The 18,341-nt window shown below is 42.5% G+C and overlaps 1 protein-coding gene across 48 annotated transcripts in view; it reads left to right on the forward strand.

The window, feature by feature from the left end:
• Positions 1-18,341, forward strand: part of ANK3 (ankyrin 3) — a 376,227-nt gene that overhangs the window by 237,303 nt on the left and 120,583 nt on the right. For 30 of the 48 annotated variants that reach the window (XM_083439844.1, XM_083439877.1, XM_083439840.1 and 27 more), the window contains 8 exons: positions 2,501-2,602; positions 3,376-3,474; positions 4,516-4,614; positions 8,422-8,520; positions 9,301-9,486; positions 10,789-10,812; positions 12,183-12,281; positions 15,627-15,725. In XM_083439844.1, coding sequence (XP_083295970.1) covers positions 2,501-2,602; positions 3,376-3,474; positions 4,516-4,614; positions 8,422-8,520; positions 9,301-9,486; positions 10,789-10,812; positions 12,183-12,281; positions 15,627-15,725 — 807 coding nt within the window. The remainder of the gene's footprint in view (positions 1-2,500; positions 2,603-3,375; positions 3,475-4,515; positions 4,615-8,421; positions 8,521-9,300; positions 9,487-10,788; positions 10,813-12,182; positions 12,282-15,626; positions 15,726-18,341) is intronic. The other 18 variants (XM_083439835.1, XM_083439848.1, XM_083439881.1 and 15 more) reach the window with 1 other exon arrangement.

Consider the following 18,341-nt stretch of genomic DNA (forward strand, 5'->3'; position numbering starts at 1 on the left):
CCACCTGCTGACTATGCCAAACCGGCAACTTGTTAACACTGCGACAGAAAAAGGTCCCTGAGATCCTTGATAATCCTGATAAAATGCTGGCTTTTTATATACGTGCCCATGTGCCTGCTTGTTTGAAAGAGCTTCAGCATTACCTGCCTCCTGTGATAACATGCATTGTTCACAGCAGTTAGCAAGTGTTGGGAGTGATTCAGGTTGCTCATTTTGCAATTTCAGAAATAAAGGCCACTTTGGGTGGGGACAGCATGTGGTTGAGTGAAGGAGGCAGTGGAGGCTGGTTAAATTGGGTAAATGAGTCATTGCCCCATCAGCCAGCCCCTACTTGCCTCCCTCCTTACATATAGCAAGTCCTGGAGGTGTTCCTGGCCACCAGCTCCCTCTTCCTTAGTCTCAGTGTTGCCCTGCTAGTATTCAGCAGGATGGGCACAGAGCTAGAACTCGTTGGCTCTGCCTGTCACTGCCTCTAGCGCCACCTACTGCTGACCTCCCTACCTGCCAATGAGCACCAGCCACCATTGGAAAGAAAGGACATCCAGATTATTCAAGCCAGGGCAGAATTTGGAGGAATATTGCACGGCACAGTCAGAGTTAGGATAATACTTGGAGAGAAAGGTTAGGAGCCAGGGTGGAATTTTTTGGGAGTGGGGGAAGCTGGGGACAACCCTGCACAAAACCTGATAGCTTGTGGACAGAAGCTGCCCGAGTTTGGCAGGTGCCTTGGCAGCAGAATCTAGAGCTTACATGCTTTTTAGACCCCCAGTGATGGTTACTTGATAGAATAGAGTCTTATGAGGGAGCAGTTGGCTACTTGAGAAGTCTAGAAGTGAGAGGCCAACTTCACAATCAGCCAAATTGTTTTTGCTTGTAGTTCTTTCCCAGCAGGGGGAACCTGTGATGTCGAAGTCTCTGCATGAAATCCAGCCCTGAAACCCCAAATAGCTATTAGTCATATGTGGCTTGTGTAGCGATAATAGTGATTGCTGGGTAATTGTGCTGGCACTGGGCAAAAGTCACCGAAAGACATCTCCTTTCTGTCAAGGAACCAAAGGTGATTTATAGCTTAAAAGCAATCACAGAGCTGTATCCAGGTGTTGTGCCTGATCTGAAAATAGACTGCATAGGGAGCATGGAGAAACACATGCCTATCCTGCCCTCATAGTCCCTAACCTCCCAGTGTTGAGTATGGAAGGTTTGTAGGGGGCTATCTGCATGGGTTCACTTGAACATGAATTGAAGCCGAGCAAAGGTGGATAGTGCACCCCTGCAGACCTTTCCTGCTCATCATCAGATGGTCAGGAAGAGACCGGTGTACATATGGGGGTGAGGTTGGCATACAAAGCCCAGTGCCTCCTATATGAGTTTATATCTCCTGTTCAAGCATAATGCCTGAACAGGTCTTAAGAGAAATGATTTTTAAAAATGGTATTTACTTTTACTGTCTCATTTTACTTTGTGTAAATGTGTGAGCATTTTGAGGGCTGCTGTTCTGTGGGAAATTGAATTGGGAAAGGAATGAGCCTTTTACAAATCTACAGGGAGCAGAGAGGAGATAACTAGTAAATATGAATATATATATTTAAAGTTATATTGCACTGCATGTTTACCAAGATGCGTAGTTAATTGTACATAATTTATGGACTTTCAAAAAATCCACTAAGAACTCATGCTGATTGCTTTCGCTCCAAGTGCTTCCATTTCTGAGCTAACAACGGTACAGAGGGAATTTTGCATTATCGTCCATTTGCAGTGGACTCCTTGGACATCCCTTTTCACACCCAGGCTACCTTAATCACACTTGTTCACTCTTTACTTTCTCAGACAAATGCAGATATGCATACCTAACCATTCCATGTGCACACACTAAGGCATGCTGTGACCTCAAGCCACACAGACTGTTTCTGTAGATTTCTTCTGTAGAGAAGAAATAGCCAAACTGGTGCCTTTCAGATGTTGGTGGACTGCAATTTCCATCATCTCTAGCTGTTGGTTATGCTTTCTGGGACTGATGGGAGATGGAGTCCATCAGAATGCCAGTACTAAGGCTGGAGTGTGTACAATTTATAGAGTATGCACAATTCTATATCACAGACTTTTATATAACAAAAGTATTTCACGTAGATAGCAAGCTGAGCAGTTAATAATAATAAAACTTGTTATATATATGCAAGCATTACTAATGTGCATTGGGAATGCCATCATGTGCAACATGCAATTGGGCTGGATCTGATCTATACTGATGCCATCTGACAATGGGGGATTTTTTTATTATTATTAAAAAATACTGGCTTAAGAAAAAAATACTGTAAATAAAATATATTATTGAATTGGCGAATGCAAATTATCTTCGTGCAGAATGTAGATTATTTTGGTTCAGTGTGTGAATGTTTCCCGTTACAAAGCACAAAGTGCAATTGCTGCATCAGCTTCACTTAGTTTGTGCCTTGTGTTCAGGATTTTAAATGTCTTATTTCCTCTTTTTCTTCTCTTGCAGTCTGACACCAATGCAAGTTACCTACGAGCTGCCCGGGCAGGCAACTTAGAAAAGGCTCTTGACTACTTAAAAGGTGGAGTGGACATCAACATCTGCAATCAGGTTGTATAAGTATTTGATTAACAAGTGTTTTGGTTTGAATTCTTACTCGTTTACATTTGCACCTACTTCAGCTGTCATTTGGTATAGTCCTAAAGTTTAGGCAAATGGAACTATGTGGATCATTACATCATCATAATTATTCTTTCAACTTACATAAGCACTGTACAAAGTGTAAATAGGTTCCTGCCAAAATGGCTCATGAACTAATATATGCAGAACAGAAGGGAGGAAGGATGGAAGTAGAAAGGAAAAAACAAAGTGAGATAAGTCAACGGTGCTATTCTGTTCATGTCTACTTTAGAAGTAAGACCTACTAAGTCCACTGGGTCTTAACTGTCATGTAAGTGAGGAACTGCACATAGGAGTACAGCTTTGCATTAAGTTTGCATTAAGCTTTGCATTAAGTTTCATGAAAGAAAAAGCTCTAACATTCAAGGAAGTAAGTCTAGCTGAAGTCTGGCTCTTGCTTAATACTGCAGCATCAGGGCACATCATACTGTGCAAAAAAGAGATGGTTGTAATTGTATTGTCCAAAGGATGCTTGTTAGAATCGGTTTGTAGTGTGTTCCTACTACAAGGTAGCTTACCACTTTGAAATATGTATTGCTTCATAGAAGCAATTAATTAGAAAATGGGTTTGAGAATAGCTTTCTTTATTTCCTTTCCACATGCTCTCATCATGTCGGAATGTGACCTTTTAGGCCTCTTGACATATTGCGTGTTGTTCTGGGCACCCTGCACCAACCTTTCCCATTCCTTTTTGTTTTTATCAGAATGGGTTGAACGCTCTCCATCTCGCCTCCAAAGAAGGCCACGTAGAAGTTGTTTCAGAACTGATACAGAGAGGTGCCAATGTGGACGCAGCAACAAAGGTCTGTTAGCTGATATCTAAGTGTCCTGCTGTTTTCCTACACAGATTCCTCACTCACAAAGTGTTGGCCAATTGAATGCAGACAATAAGGCCTTAAAGGTCAGGAGCTGTAGGGGAAGGTGTGATGTAATTTTGTGTGTGTGAAATCTCCTGTCATACAGATGACAAATATATAGGCAAATTCCCGTCAGGGAATGAGTCGTCCTTCAATTACAGGCCCACTTTCCACATCGTCAGTGATTAGGGATGGATAGATAGATCCTTGGTAGAAAAAACACTCAGCATGCCAAAGGCATTGTTCTCTCAATCTGCAAATTCAAGTGGTGAGTGCTGACTCTGGCCACTGAGGGGGGGAAAGGACTTATTGTTCTAATTGACTGATGCCTAAGGTTTGCATAAGGTTTTTTTAAACATCTTTTTTTTAAAAAAAAAAAAAAACTTTCCACTTTGGTGATGTGGTTCTTGGTCCAAAAAATTATTCACTCCTGGATAACGCTGATCATATGGGAAAGTGAACATATATCTTTTACTTTTCATAGCTGCACTAAGGAAGAAGGAATTCTGGAAAGTTTGACTTGTTGTACAATGATCTATAATTCTGTCTTCCACATAATTCAACTTTTGCATCTCAGTATGGGAATTATGTCAGTGAACTCCAAATAAAACCATGCAGATTAGCTGCAGTCTCGTAATGCATATTTCAAGTAGCCCTCATCACTCTACAGGTTTTTCCAAGCACCAATGATTTAGCTTGTAATATTTAAATTATTGTATTTATAATATCTTAAGCCATTTTTTCTTGATATGTATTAAAATGATTTAACTCTAAAACAGTTAGGTAGTATGATGAGTTACGAACTGCAGCTGCCTAAATTTCTAATGGGGACACTGCCAAAATAATTTGCAAGACCCCAGTAATATCCCTGGTCATCGAACACAGAGCCTGTTACTCGATTGACAAGTTCAGCCATGTCTTCCTGCTGCATATGCTACTGGAGTTCATTAGGCATGTTTCACATTCCATCCCCTTATCTCATTTCAGAAAGGAAACACAGCTCTGCACATAGCATCTCTGGCTGGGCAAACCGAAGTGGTGAAAGTGCTGGTTACGAGCGGGGCCAATGTCAATGCACAATCACAGGTAAAATTGCTTTGCTTAGGGCTCAAAGGCTGATGTGGGTTTACATGCAGTCTGTCTTTTCCCTTCCCTTCCCTTCCCTTCCCTTCCCTTCCCTTCCCCTTCCCCTTCCCCTTCCCCTTCCCCTCCCCCTCCCCCTCCCCTCCCCTGAAAAGTTTGAGAGAAGAGAGTACTTTGGGCTCAGGTCTGCTTCAGGCTCTTAAGAAAGCAGTGCTCAGTTAATGCTGTCTTTCTCCTCCAAAATTCAGTCTCTGTTGCCTAGGAGGAATAAAGTCCCTTCTCAAAGTGCATTTCCAACAACTTTCTGTACAGTTAACCAATGAGATGAATGCTGATCACCGTGTGTTGCTGTGTATAAAAGGTCCAGTGACACAGAGCACAGCCATACATTTCACCTTCTTGCTTAAGGTCTGCCCTCCAGCATCATCCAAACTGCATTGCTACAGGGCTGGAATGGCTAATGATAAAAGCAGAACAGGGAGGATCCCTGGGCCTGCTTGCATTCTGAAAGGGGTTGTGGTTCACAGTTCCTTTGCAATTTTAGTGAAAATGCCAAACTGAAATCCCCCTTGAAATAAAATCTGCCACAGTAAATGTGCTTATCCTGCCATAATGAAATAAGAATCCTATCTCCACCCAATGTTTTGATGGCAGGCTTGTGAAAAGGAAGGTTTAAAATAATGTGTTTTGAAATAATGTTTCTTCCGCGCTGCTTTAGTACTCTGTAACTTAAACGTACACACACACGCCTTCCGTTTTATATTCCTTATATGGATAGGATGAAAAGATTCTGAATTGCCCAAGGTCAATTTGACCTGTTTTTTGTTTGCAGAATTTGGAGCATGGGGTGATTCCTGGGATGGGGATTGCATGTTCCCTCAGAATGGGTCATTCATGCTTGGCCATGACTGTTTCCTCCACATGTGGAGAGCAGGGTGTGGAGAGGCTCCACCCATGAGGCAAGATGGGGGAACTGCCTGAGGCAGTGGAATCCACAGAGTCAGCAGGTCCTGATGTAGATCTTCACTCACCCCTTCTTCCCTGGCAGGGAGAGTGGGGGGATGCCATTTTGTGGGTCATCTTGGGCCAGCCCTGTTCCAGGGGAGTGCTGACTTCCCATGCCACACTGGCCTGCACGCTGTGTGCTTTTGCTGTAATTAGGTGTACCATGAGGCACCAGGTTTCCAGCACCACACCTCACAGTGTCCTGTTCTTTCCCAGGACCCCATTCACCATGCCTCGCTCAACAGTGCTATCAGGACAGAAGTCCTTGGCCTCACTCAGTAGAACGAGGATGGCCACCAAATGTAGCATGTCACGAAGTTATTAATAATAATAATTTATTATTTATACCTCGCCCATCTGGCTGAGTTTCCCCAGCCACTCTGGGCAGCTCCCAATCAAGTGTTAAAAACAATACAGCGCTACATATTAAAAACTTCCCTGAATGTGAATTAAATACACATTGCCACCTAAAGAGCATCCCTGCCCCCAATTTGGTCCAGAGGCTTAAACACTTCTTAACCTCCCAACTAGGTACTCCTCTTCGCGCTATGAGTAGCTTTCCTACCATAGACCTGGGTAGGAGCAGGCTGCTGCATATATCAAGCTGAGGAACAGAAGAGCTATCAATGTGAATGGCCTGGTGAAGGGTTAGCCAACATGGTGCCCTCCGGATCTTGGTGGGCTGCAGCTCCCGTCATCCCTGAGCATGGGCCATGCTGGCTGAGGATGATGGGAGTTGGAGTCCCAGAACATCTCGTGGGCCCCACTTTGGCTACCCCGGTCTGGTTCGTTTCAACATGTCCAACATGAGGCAGTATGGGAAAAGAGGGCAAGGTTTGTAGTGTGAATAATTTCTATTGTGCCTTCTGGCCTGAACCAGGAGCTCTTCCTACACTCGAGTAGGACCCTGGTAGAGACACATGCCCGACTGGCATGTTCTCTCCCTCCTGGTCATTCGTTCAGGAGCTTCAAAAGCTTTCTTCAGCCCGAACATCACAGCGACTGATGCCAACAGACACCGGCACACTTAGGGATCCACAGAATCTGCGCAGTTCACGTGATAGAACTCAGCATTTTGGCTAATCTACTTTATTTACATATCAACACACACTGAGCCCTGCAACATGGCTCTCCCTCTCTCTAGCATCACACAGCAAAGAGAAAAAGAACAAAGGACAATAGTCCCACTTCACAGAACACTGTAACACAAACATCCTGTCTCCATCACTTCTGACTGCAAAGTCTTGACCAAACATCTCCAGTTTCTAACATTTTATTTTATTTTTAGCTGAGGGGGAACCTAAATAACCCACTCAAGCAGAGATTATTTTCATTGGTTGTGGGAGATTTTTTTCTTTCTTTTTTAATGGCTGAAGTTACATTGGCAAAGAACACAGTTCTGTGACATTTCTATTTAAAATGCGCCTTTGGATTTGCCCAGTTCTTTTTTCCAGTTGGACACCACGTTCAATTTTGCCAGCTGTCATCCAGCTGACTAGGAACAGCTGAAGACCTCCTGCCCATCTGGCTAATTGGAAACCTATGTTGAGTTTTCAAAATGATCATGTCAGCTGATAACTGGGCAGTACATTGCCTTATGGAGAACAGGAGGAGTCTGTTTGTGGGAAAGGAACACTCCTTCTTCCACAGAGGAGGAAGTTCCACTGGGGCTTCCTCTCCTTTAGATGATGAGCCCCTATGACTCACAACACTCTTTTCCACGGGGCCATTTCAAACATTTCAAATAATGCAGTTTGCACATGTGATGAACAACTTTGGGGCGTACTCTCAATGGCAGTCCCAGGTCTCCCTCTGTGTAATGTATACAACAGCCCTATAGCTAGGACTAATCTACAGATTAGCAATCTAATCTAATTGCAACACCAGTTGTTTCACACTCCTTTGGGAAGCATAGACTGTGGACCATTTACTGAAGTCAGCAGAGAGGGATGAGAAGAATCGTAAGCGTTATTTCCTGAAGCTGACCTTGCATTTCCAAGGCACTGACTCTTTCCCCCAGAACTCAGTAGCCAGGCCAAGGCTGCTGAGTCAGCATTGGCGACATGGAGGAGTATACAGGAAGCCTTCACAAAACAAAATAATGCTTTTAAATATAGATATGGTTTGGATGTAGCACTAAATAGACGAACAGCTACCTGTTTGGGGTGCTGTAGCTCAGAATCTCCTGCAAGGAGCAGATGGCCTAAAAGCCCTCTGTCCAACTCTATGATAAACTGTGTCTTAGTGTTAAATACATAAACCTTAGGTTTGTGCACCTGCCCCACTTTCCTCTCCTCTGGAGTAGCCTCAAGAAGGAGATTAGAAGTTTTTACTTCTGTTTTAATTAACCACAGTTTATCACCATGTCCAAACTTAAAACTGTGGTTAATCTTAACTACAGTTTAGGGAAATACGCTATCTTTTAAAACTAGGGTTTGAAGTTGACTTGTCTCAGTTCACCATACTTAGGACTACCCATATGTTGTCTGAATGACAACTGTGCTTCTCCTGTTGACCTGCTATTTATTTATAATCCCACTTTACTACAGATAACACTCCCTGAAAGTAAAAAAGGCAGCACAACAGGAAAGAAAATTTTCACACTGGTGAGCATTCAGAAATGTGATCCATCACCTGCAGCCTGAACTGGTACAATCTTTTCTGCCAAATCAGGACTCTGCCATCCCATTCTGTTGCATGTCTAACTATGCCTAGATGATTCTAAGTAAGAGGACTACAATTATCACTTGATCAAAACTTTAGGTTTCCGAAGAAAAGTTTTACTATGATGTTTTTCTTTTTCAGAATGGCTTCACGCCATTATATATGGCAGCCCAAGAAAATCATCTGGAAGTGGTTAAGTTTCTTCTTGATAATGGGGCAAGTCAGAGCCTTGCCACAGAGGTAAATGTTCATTTTATACTGTCTTTGCCAAAGCGTTAAATATATTGAAATGTGGGAGTACAACATAACACCACTCCTTCATATGAAATAAATGAAAACATTAGAGGTGTGCACAAACCCCAGGAGAAATTAACCACATTGGAAGCTCTTGTCTGGTGCAGTACCAGAGACATCCACAGATAATCCATAATCAAAACATAATTACCAGTATAAAGTCAGCATTGATGTTTAAGAATTTAAAGAACCAGAGCTTAACATATCAGCAAATGAAATTTAGCAATAGCAGGAACTAAAGCTCATTCAAATCAGTTGGAGTCTCCAAGTTATTTTCAAGGGCAGATCCACATAGAGTAATCCATCTGAGATGCAACTAATGCAGGGGCAAGTCTGAGCTTTCAAGGAATAGGCCCAGCTGGCACACTTTCTCCATGTGTGCAAAAGTAATCCTGGCTACAGTCACTACCTGAGTACCTAGGAACAAGGTTGGGTCCAGGAGTATTCCCAAGTATTGATTTATTTATTTTTAAAGGGGAATGCAGCCCTGTCCAGAACAGGCTGCCATCTTGTCCCTGGATTGTTAGGCCTCCTAAGAATCAGCATCTCTTTCTTGTATGAACTTTATTTCAGTTTGTTCAGTCTCAACCAGCCCATCACTGATGCCAAACACCGATGTTAGTTTACACATAGCTTTGCCTATTAAGTACAAAACAACAACAACAATGCAGCGTTGAATTGGGTTCCTTAAAGACATGTTTGCTGATTATTGTTGTTGTCTGGTAGGATGGATTCACGCCACTGGCCGTAGCTCTTCAACAGGGCCATGACCAGGTGGTTTCCTTGTTGCTTGAAAATGACACGAAGGGGAAAGTCCGTCTTCCTGCTCTCCACATTGCTGCACGCAAGGACGACACCAAGGCAGCTGCATTGTTGCTGCAGAATGACCACAATGCAGATGTGGAGTCCAAGGTTAGTAGCAGTTCTTGTTTTTTCCAGAAGAAGAAGAAGAAACAACAGATTGAGTGGTGCATATAGTATCTCTGCTTCTCTGTGTTAACAAATTGAGAGTAGCCTAAGTCTTTTCTAGGTTTTACTGCTGCAGTTTCATTTAGCACCGTTGCAAGTTGGACCTGCACCACATGCGATTTACCAAGGCAATGTTAGCCCAGCAGCCATGACTGTTTTATCAGCTCTGGGAACGCAACAGAACCAAAAGATTTATCAGAACCAAGAGATTTATCAAGTGTTATAGCAGGCCACCATGATCAAATGACAGGCATTTTGGCTTGGTGGATCACAAGGGGCAAAGGCCTACTTTTCATTCAATACTTTCTCTTGTGAAGGGGAAGAAACATGTTGGTCTATATCTGAGCCAAATGCTAGTATCTGCAACTGTGATAGAATAATTAAATGGCAAATTGGTTGTTACTGATGTCCTGGGTTCTGTTTCTTGATCACACTGGAGCTTAGATCAGAGTGTGGCAGAAAGACTGAACTCAGAAAAGGACTTTGATGTATATCATTCGCTGCAGTACAGAAGCAATAACTGTGTTTAGTTTTCTTCTTTAAAGGTCGGCAGAGGCTGCATCCGGACAATCAAGCCATGCTTTAATAAGCCTTCAGATATGCATTAGCTCTGTGCACCCACCCACAGACTCTTCACGGCTGCTTCGTTTCTCCTGTTGCACAAGTGGAAAGACAAGTCAGGAAGTCACAATTAATTATGGCTTCCTGTTTTGTGCAAACTGGGAAACTGTGGTTAATGGCTTCTGCAAAAGCTTTCAGGACATGGAGCTACAGTTTACAATTGGCTTAAAAATCCTATCTTGTTTGGATGCTGTTAAATAATTTCCAGGTGTGGAGGGGAATCTATAGAATCTGCAGATTCCCATTTAGTTTCCATGCTCCTGCAGAAGGAGGAGCAAAGTGAAGTTGCTGCATGGGCAGTTGCATGGAGCTCATGCATATCTGAGCTTATTAAGCCAGGATTTGATAATGCAAACCAGGTCATAGACTTGAAGGCTGATATTGAAAAAGCGGGGTTTCTGAATCTCTGTTTTTACCATGGGGGAAAATGACAAAACCTCATTCATGTTTGGGGTGGGGTGGGGAAATAGCCTGCCATTCAGCCTCGCTTTCCTTCTGTGCCTATTTGTGCTTTCATTGTCGTGTCCACACAGCGGCCACAAAGCTTTCTGCATCCATTATCACCGGTAGAGAACTAACCGTTCATTTTCTCCCCCTTCTTTGCTTCCAAATGTGTTAACCTAGATGATGGTGAATAGAACAACTGAGGTATATATGAAAATATATTATATATCTATAAATATATAAATATATGTGCATCATCACTTTCCCACAATGTAGAGCTGCTGCTGCTGCGTCATTCCTTCCTTCTCTTCTCTGCATTGCCTTCTTAGAGGAGTAGAGACCTGCTTTAGATTCAACAAAAAGTGGCATGTGCTAGAGCAGAATGTAGTTTTAGTTATTTACCAGGGCTTTCTGCAGCTGAAACGAGTGTTCATAAAGGCGTACAAGCAAGCTTCCTTTGGAACTAATTGTCACAGCCGAAAAGGGTAATTTTGCGCAAGAGGAAAGCGCCCGGGTTTCCAATGCCATATAAAATGTGTGTGGTTTTTTTTTTAATCAGCTGTGTCAAGAGCTGCAGACATCCCTGACACACTTTTGCATCCAGGACTTAGTTCCTTTAGGCTCTTGCATGACACTTTACTGTCAGTGTCAACCAAAGGGGGGGGTAGGAGGAAGGTGCTGGTTCTTCTGGGCAATTCAGAAATGTGTAAACACTTTTCAAGTTGAGGCAGTGACAGCTAGCATGGCTAAAGAGGCTTGCTGATGGTTTTAGAAATGCGTCAAGTTCCTTCTGAGGTTCCACACATTGCGGGGACTGGTTGAATTGCTGCATGTTTTAGCACTGTTTCAAGAAGAGAATTTTATTATTCTTATTCTTATTATTTAAAAATGTCTGAAATATGAAAACAAGTCTCTGAAACTATCTGGTTGGCTAGACGCTTTCTAATTAGAGTTGAGGGTCTCATAATATTAACCCAGTTTAATTGCTCACAGGGGGAGGTTGATCTTTTATAGAAGGAGCCCTCTTTTTCTTTTTTAAGTCATATTAATCTCTTTTTAAAATGGACTTTGATGTTGTTTTAATTTGCATCTGCTTTGAATTTATGAAGTCTATTCAGCAATTATTATCAAGTGACTTCATCTGAATTTCTGCAAGAAAGCTCTGTGATGTTAAAGTTGCAAGAATAAGAAGATATTGATAACAAGTAGATATTTCCCATGAGAAACTGATTTACCAATTAAGTGAAGGATAATATTTTCATTTTCATTAACTTACTTCGATAGATTCTTTTTACACTAGCTAGACATCTTATCCTGCTCTTATTCTCCCAGAATAGGCATAGTAATTTCTTTCCCTTCTACTGAGCATATTTTTATTCATTGTATTCAAACAAGGCATAAATTAGTACTGAACATTAAAATAGAATGTCTGCTGTGTCCCTGGACTGCATTCTGCTGATTGGACTCTGCCTGGGCTGCAAGACATCCATTTTAGGAGCTGGTGGAAGACCTATGGGGAAAAAAATATTTATATCTTGCTGTGTGTTGTTGTTGTTGTTGTTTCTTTATTTCAGAGCGGCTTCACTCCTCTGCATATTGCTGCCCACTATGGAAATATTAACGTAGCTACGCTGCTTCTAAATCGCGGTGCTGCTGTGGATTTTACTGCAAGGGTATGTACTGATCCATACGAATTTCACTTAAACGTGACTCCTAAATTTGATTTGATTTATAGTATTTCTATGCCGCTTTTCGTTCAAATGAATCCCAAACTGGCTTGCAAATAATAAACGTAACGTAATGAAACATAGTAGAACACCACAGAAACAGCATAACTCTCATAAAATAATGTTCCCTTGTTTTTAATGCTTTCTTTCTTATTCACGACTACTTTTGTTATGCCGTAGTTATGTATTTGTTCCTGTTGTAAGCCACCTTGAGCATGGTTTCAGCTGTGGAACAGCAGCATACAAATAAAATTACGTACGTATGCATACCTTCCAACATTTCCCCAATGAAAATAGGGACATCCTATTCAATAATAATAATAATAATTTACTATTTATGCCTTGCTCATCTAACTGGGTTGCCCCAGCCACTCTGGACAGCTTTTAACATATATAAAAACATAATAAAGCATTAAACATTAAAAATAAACCCTTCCCTATATAGGGCTGCCTTCAGACTGTTTGGGTTGGGTAACTCCATACCCTCCAATATTTCTCCAATGAAAATAAGGACGTCCTAAGGAAAAGTGGGACATTCCCTGGAAAATAGGGACACTTGGAGGGTGTGATGTATGTATGATGGGCAGTGAGGTGGAGTGAGAAATGGTCTCACTCCTCATCCCCCCAATTCAGCTGCAGGTTTAAAGATAAAAAAGGGATCTCAAGATTTGCAGCTTGGCAGCCTCAACAGCCATCAACAACACAGTGGATGGCACTGAAAAGAAACAGTATTTTCCTGCAGAAGTAATTTTTTTGTGTGGTTTGATTTCAGATGTCTTGTGCAAGCAAGATTTGCACATCCTTCTTTTTCTTTTATGGCCTTTTAATTCTAAGGATCACTTCTTTGTCTCCCACACTCCCAATCCTAAGGAAAGGTAGTTAAGAGAGTCTCCCTGTTACAGGCTGGGTGATCTTGAGAATATAAATTTTCTCCTTTTTTTTTTGCCAGCAGGAGTGTTCACCAGCAGAAACACAATTAGGTTCGCATTTGATCATTCCGTCTTGCTGACATGGCTACAGCCTGAGGACTATAGATTGGGGGTTTTTTTGTCTTTTGTCGGTGGGGGGTGGGCGGTTATTGTTTCACATTGGTAACAAGATCATCAAAGTGAGTTGTCAAATAAAAATGAAGTTCAGGTGCTTCTTCTTGGAAGACGAAAGGATTGTGAAAGTGTGGCTCGTTTCATAGCACCGACCTTAGAAACATGAAGATCAGGCCTGGCTGCAGGAGGCAAACTCCACTCCTGCTGGTCAGCATGATAGACTAATAGTATTCCCGTATTGCAGAGATGCAGTTCTGAAGCCAATTAGTGAGTTCATGGCAGAGGCCGGATTTGATCCAGGTACTGCTCTTTGCAACGGTGCCTTACCAGCTCACAAGAAGCTTGCCATTAGCAAAAAGCTAATGTACCTGATACCTTTTATTGATCTTGCGTCTTAGAGTTGTATCTGGCTGGTCAAGGCAATGGATTTGAGGATGATTTATTTATTTATACCACCACCAGTGTACATGTCACTGTACGGAATAAAAGCAGCATGCAGAAGATCAGACCTTGCCCCAAGAAGCTTACAGTCTAAATTTCACTTTTGACAGTGCATAGGCAGTGATGGGGGAAAGCAAAGTAGTGAGGGAGCATTTTCCCCCCATATGTCTTTTCTGGCTCAATGGCTATGATTTCTGAGCAAATGGAGCAATAGGGTTTTCCATCCTTGTCTCTTTTATTACAGCATCATGTGTCTGTGGGAGTATGTATTCGCTTATCCTTTCTGGCATGCCACAGCTTTGTTGTCGCCCTGATATTCACTGCATTTATCTTTTGCTTCTGTTTTTGTTGTGAATCTCCTTGGAAATAATTTGTATCCTGAAGGGCAGGATATAAATGAGGCTAATAAATTACTGAGCGAGGCAACTCACAGCATGGCACACTGCTGCAGGCATTGCTGGTGGCCCCAGCACCTGTGGCGGCATTTGCAGGCATCTGGTTCATCCCTGGTGCACCAATCACACAACAGATAAAATGATGGTTAACATGTAGATGGCTTTGCTCATTCAGCAAGGTATCATTTTTATCCAGACGGCTTTTGGTCGCTTCCCCATAGCACCACGTAGAAAGCATAACTCAAAGCTTATCTTCACTGTAGTATTGTGCCTGTTCTTCCCATTCAGAAAAACTAAATCAGTATGTTTATTTGTTCTATGTGCACATTTGGGCACTTGCATCGGGCATCGAGAAGCACTTTTAGCATAGGAAATTCAGCAGGATGCAAAAAGCATCTAGCTAGGTCTTGGATCTTTGTGCATGAGTGAGCCTGTTACGTAATTGTCCTGAATGTGCAGCACATTTGCATATGGTTGTCTTGCTAAACAGAAACTCAAAGCTTGAAGATAAAGGGTTAGATCCAAACTAATGAGGAATGGAATTTCACTCTTGAGGTGCTTCCTTGGGCAGAAGGAGAAGAAAGGTGATTTATTTATTTTCCTCCTTCCCTTGGTAGCCCCCTGAAAAAGCTGCTCTGGAGGTTTGGAGAACCCTTCAGAACAATGTAGGATCTGGTGCTGGGGGCTGCATTGGGAAGGAGAGATTGGCAACAATTGCCTCTACCCACCCACCCAAACATCTTCCATCTGAGTCCCTTCTGTGAATGGAAGGACCCTTTCTGCTTATGGAAGTATATATCTTGATCCAGCTCATATATTTTTTCATTATGCACAAACATTTCCAGTCTCTTCTCAGGGGGTTCCTCCCATGAGGCAAGGTAAGAAAGCTGCCTCAAGTGATAGATTTTGCAATCACATAAAGGTGGCTCAGAGAGAACGGCAGAGGGAGGCAGAGAGAGGCTGGCCCATTTTGTATTTACTTATTAGATTTCTATCCTGTCTTTCTTCCTTCATGGGACTCAAGGTGGCATACGTACGTAGAGCGTCCAAGCATTTCCCGTCCAGCCACCTCCCACTAGTAACGGCCTCTTCCCCCTCAGCCACCCTGTCCATTTGTGACATCACAGGAAGTTTGTAGCCCACGGCAACTGCTCAGGGGCGCATCTGCACAGCCTCCCATCCTGGTACTGGAAAGGGGAATGTCATGAACGTTGCTTTCGTGTAGCCCTGAAAAATTGTGTATTTTTGTGTGTGTGTGTGAGAGAGAGAGAGAGATTTTCAACCCAGTGCCTGAGTTCTAGTTGTATCAAAATAAATAGCTTGGGAATCAGAGTGTGTGGAACAGGGTCAGTCAAAAGAAAATATAAATGCTTCTTAAAATCTAACTTGGTTTCCTCTGTTTCCTTTGACAGAATGATATCACTCCATTACATGTAGCATCAAAGAGAGGGAATACCAACATGGTTAAGCTGCTGCTTGACAGAGGAGCAAAAATTGATGCCAAAACAAGGGTAAGACCATCTATGAATTACCGTATTACCCTTTATTACCCTATATGTATATTGGGTGTGGCTCACTGAAATGGATATTAACTTTTGAGTTCTTTGATAGATTTATATCCCACAATCCAAAACTCTTAGGCACTCACAGCAGAGGGCAATGTAAAACTATTATAAAAATTGCAATGCAAACTTTTAAAAGGAACAAAATAAACGAGGGATCAGTCCACAGACCTTATCTAATAATGATAGACCCTCAAGCAGACTAAGCCCCTAATAAGAAGGATTTATAATAATAAAAAAAAAACAATGAAGATCAGGAGCAATTGAGCCACTGGAGCGCACTAGGCAGTGAATTGTCTGCAGTGGGGCCACACAAGAGTATGGACTGTGAATCACATGGTAACCAATAGAGATACAAGTGAAATTTTGCCTGGTTCACATTTTAATTTGAACCTACCTGCTTTGTGCTTCCCAATCTGAAGCGCAGCTATTTTTTTGAAACCCATCTCTCCAAATTTCATGATGCAGTTCTGTAACAAACAAACACATAGAAAAATATATATGTTCTGGGGAAGTGTGCACAAAAATTGGTATATTAGTGAAGCTATCATAGGGAAAAAATGCATCTTATTACGGAAAGTTTATTACAGAAAATGGATATTATTTCTTTGCTGCATGCTAGCAAAGAAAAAAGCTGTTGGGGAGCTAACTGAGAAACTCTACTAGCTGCTGGAGACAGAACAAGATAATGATATCATCCGCAGTACTGAAAGCATCTCATATTTGACAGGCTAGTAGAATTAGCAAGCAGAGTTGAGAAACATTCACCCTGTTGATCTTCAGGCGTAGATCTTCCACCAGGGCCACTAAAGCTATCTCCATCCCATACTCATCCCAGAAACAAAACTGAAAAATGTCAGTGAAAGATATGGTCTCAGATTCTGTCTCCTGTTAAGATCTTGATCCACGGTAACCCCTTCCCTCTTCCTGCAGGGTGTGCTCTGATACCAGAACATGTGGAGACTGGCTGACTAGCTACACCCTTTCCCTTTCCCAGTCTGTTTACACATCCCTGAGCCAAGCATTGTCTAGGCCTGCCTCCCCAAATTGCAAAGCTGATTTTGGATCTCATATGAGGATTGGTCTTTTTTATGATACATGAAGGGAACCTTTTGTTTCAATACGCAGCAGCTGGCAAGTGATGTAAGAGCTAAATGCATAACAAATGCAATGGCCAATAAATGGAGTCCATTGCTGTGTCAATTTCCCTGCATTGGCAGCTGTTGGAGAAGTCTGTCGATGACAAATTTCACTGTTTGGTTTGTTCAGAGTGCTCTCGAGTGAAAAACGTGGCTGCCTCTGCTGCTGCTTCATATAACCCATGCCCTCTGAACATCGCCTCTCATATCATGTCTCCCCTTTCTGTCATCCAGAATGGATTTCACCAAATAAAACATACTTAGTGAAGTTGATTAAATTAGCTGGTTAGCTTGGCTGCCTTGATACTAGGCTTGCCGACGTGAATTTGTGTTTGTCACAGGCAGCAAGCACATTTTACCCGGGATTAGCAGTAAGCGCTTGTAATCTTCAATCTACTGCGCTACAGCTGAACTGAAAGGCCAGCTCTTGGATCTGCAGGGGGGGAAACATGCTGCATGTACAGTTTCATGATCTCCCAGGCTGGCTGGTGCTTTTACAGAAACCACAATGGAACATATAAAACTAAACTGTCCCCTGCTCCAAGGATTGCGCATTCTCGTTTGACATTCCTTCCCCAGCTTCTGTGGTCACGTGGGACACAATTTGCCCTCTATGCTGGTGAGCTGGAGAGAGGCAGGTTGCTGAGCATGCATCATGGAGGAGCATCCCCAATATTGGTCATCACTTGGCACAGTGGAAACATGCCTGGTTGAGAGCCTGTGGGGTGAGATGGGGAGGGATCCATAGAATGCCGTAGCCTGGTGGTAGGGCACATGCTTGGCATGCAAAAGGTCTCAGGTTTAGCCCTTGGCATCTTCAGTAGGGCTGGAAATAGATTCCTGTCTCAGACACCAGACTGCCAGTCAATGGTCTGACTCAGTATAAAGGCAGCTTTCCTATGTTTCCATGCCTATGGGTGTCATATATTCAGGGCTGCTTGTGATCATCTCTGTATGAATGGGTGTGAGTAGATCATTCCCACCACCACCACACACACACACATGAATGAGAAAGTTTTATCTCCCACACCTTTGAGGCGTTTAGGTGAGGTCTAGACTTTAAGGCCAACACATGGCCACAGCCAAAAGGAGCAGCCCTGTTTCGCCTCCTATTCTCTCTCTCTCTCGCCTGGTAAGTTTTAGCAATGCAAAGCACATATCGTCATATCATTACACTGTTGAGTTTCCCCACCCTGCAGTTGTCAGCCAGTGAAGTGGAGCAGCCAAATACTTCACACAATTATATTGGCATTACTTAATATTACAGGGAAGAAAGGAGGAAGAGTTAGCAGGACCATAGGTTTTATTGGCGGAGCGATGATGTGTTGTTCCCGTCTTGTAGTAAACTTACATGATGTAGAGATGATATTAAAATTTGCTCCAGTTAAATGTTAATATTGGCATCTTTTCAAATTTGGAGAGTTGA

Source organism: Podarcis tiliguerta (assembly GCF_965153285.1).
Source record: "Podarcis tiliguerta genome assembly, chromosome: 5".
Taxonomy (NCBI): domain Eukaryota; kingdom Metazoa; phylum Chordata; class Lepidosauria; order Squamata; family Lacertidae; genus Podarcis; species Podarcis tiliguerta.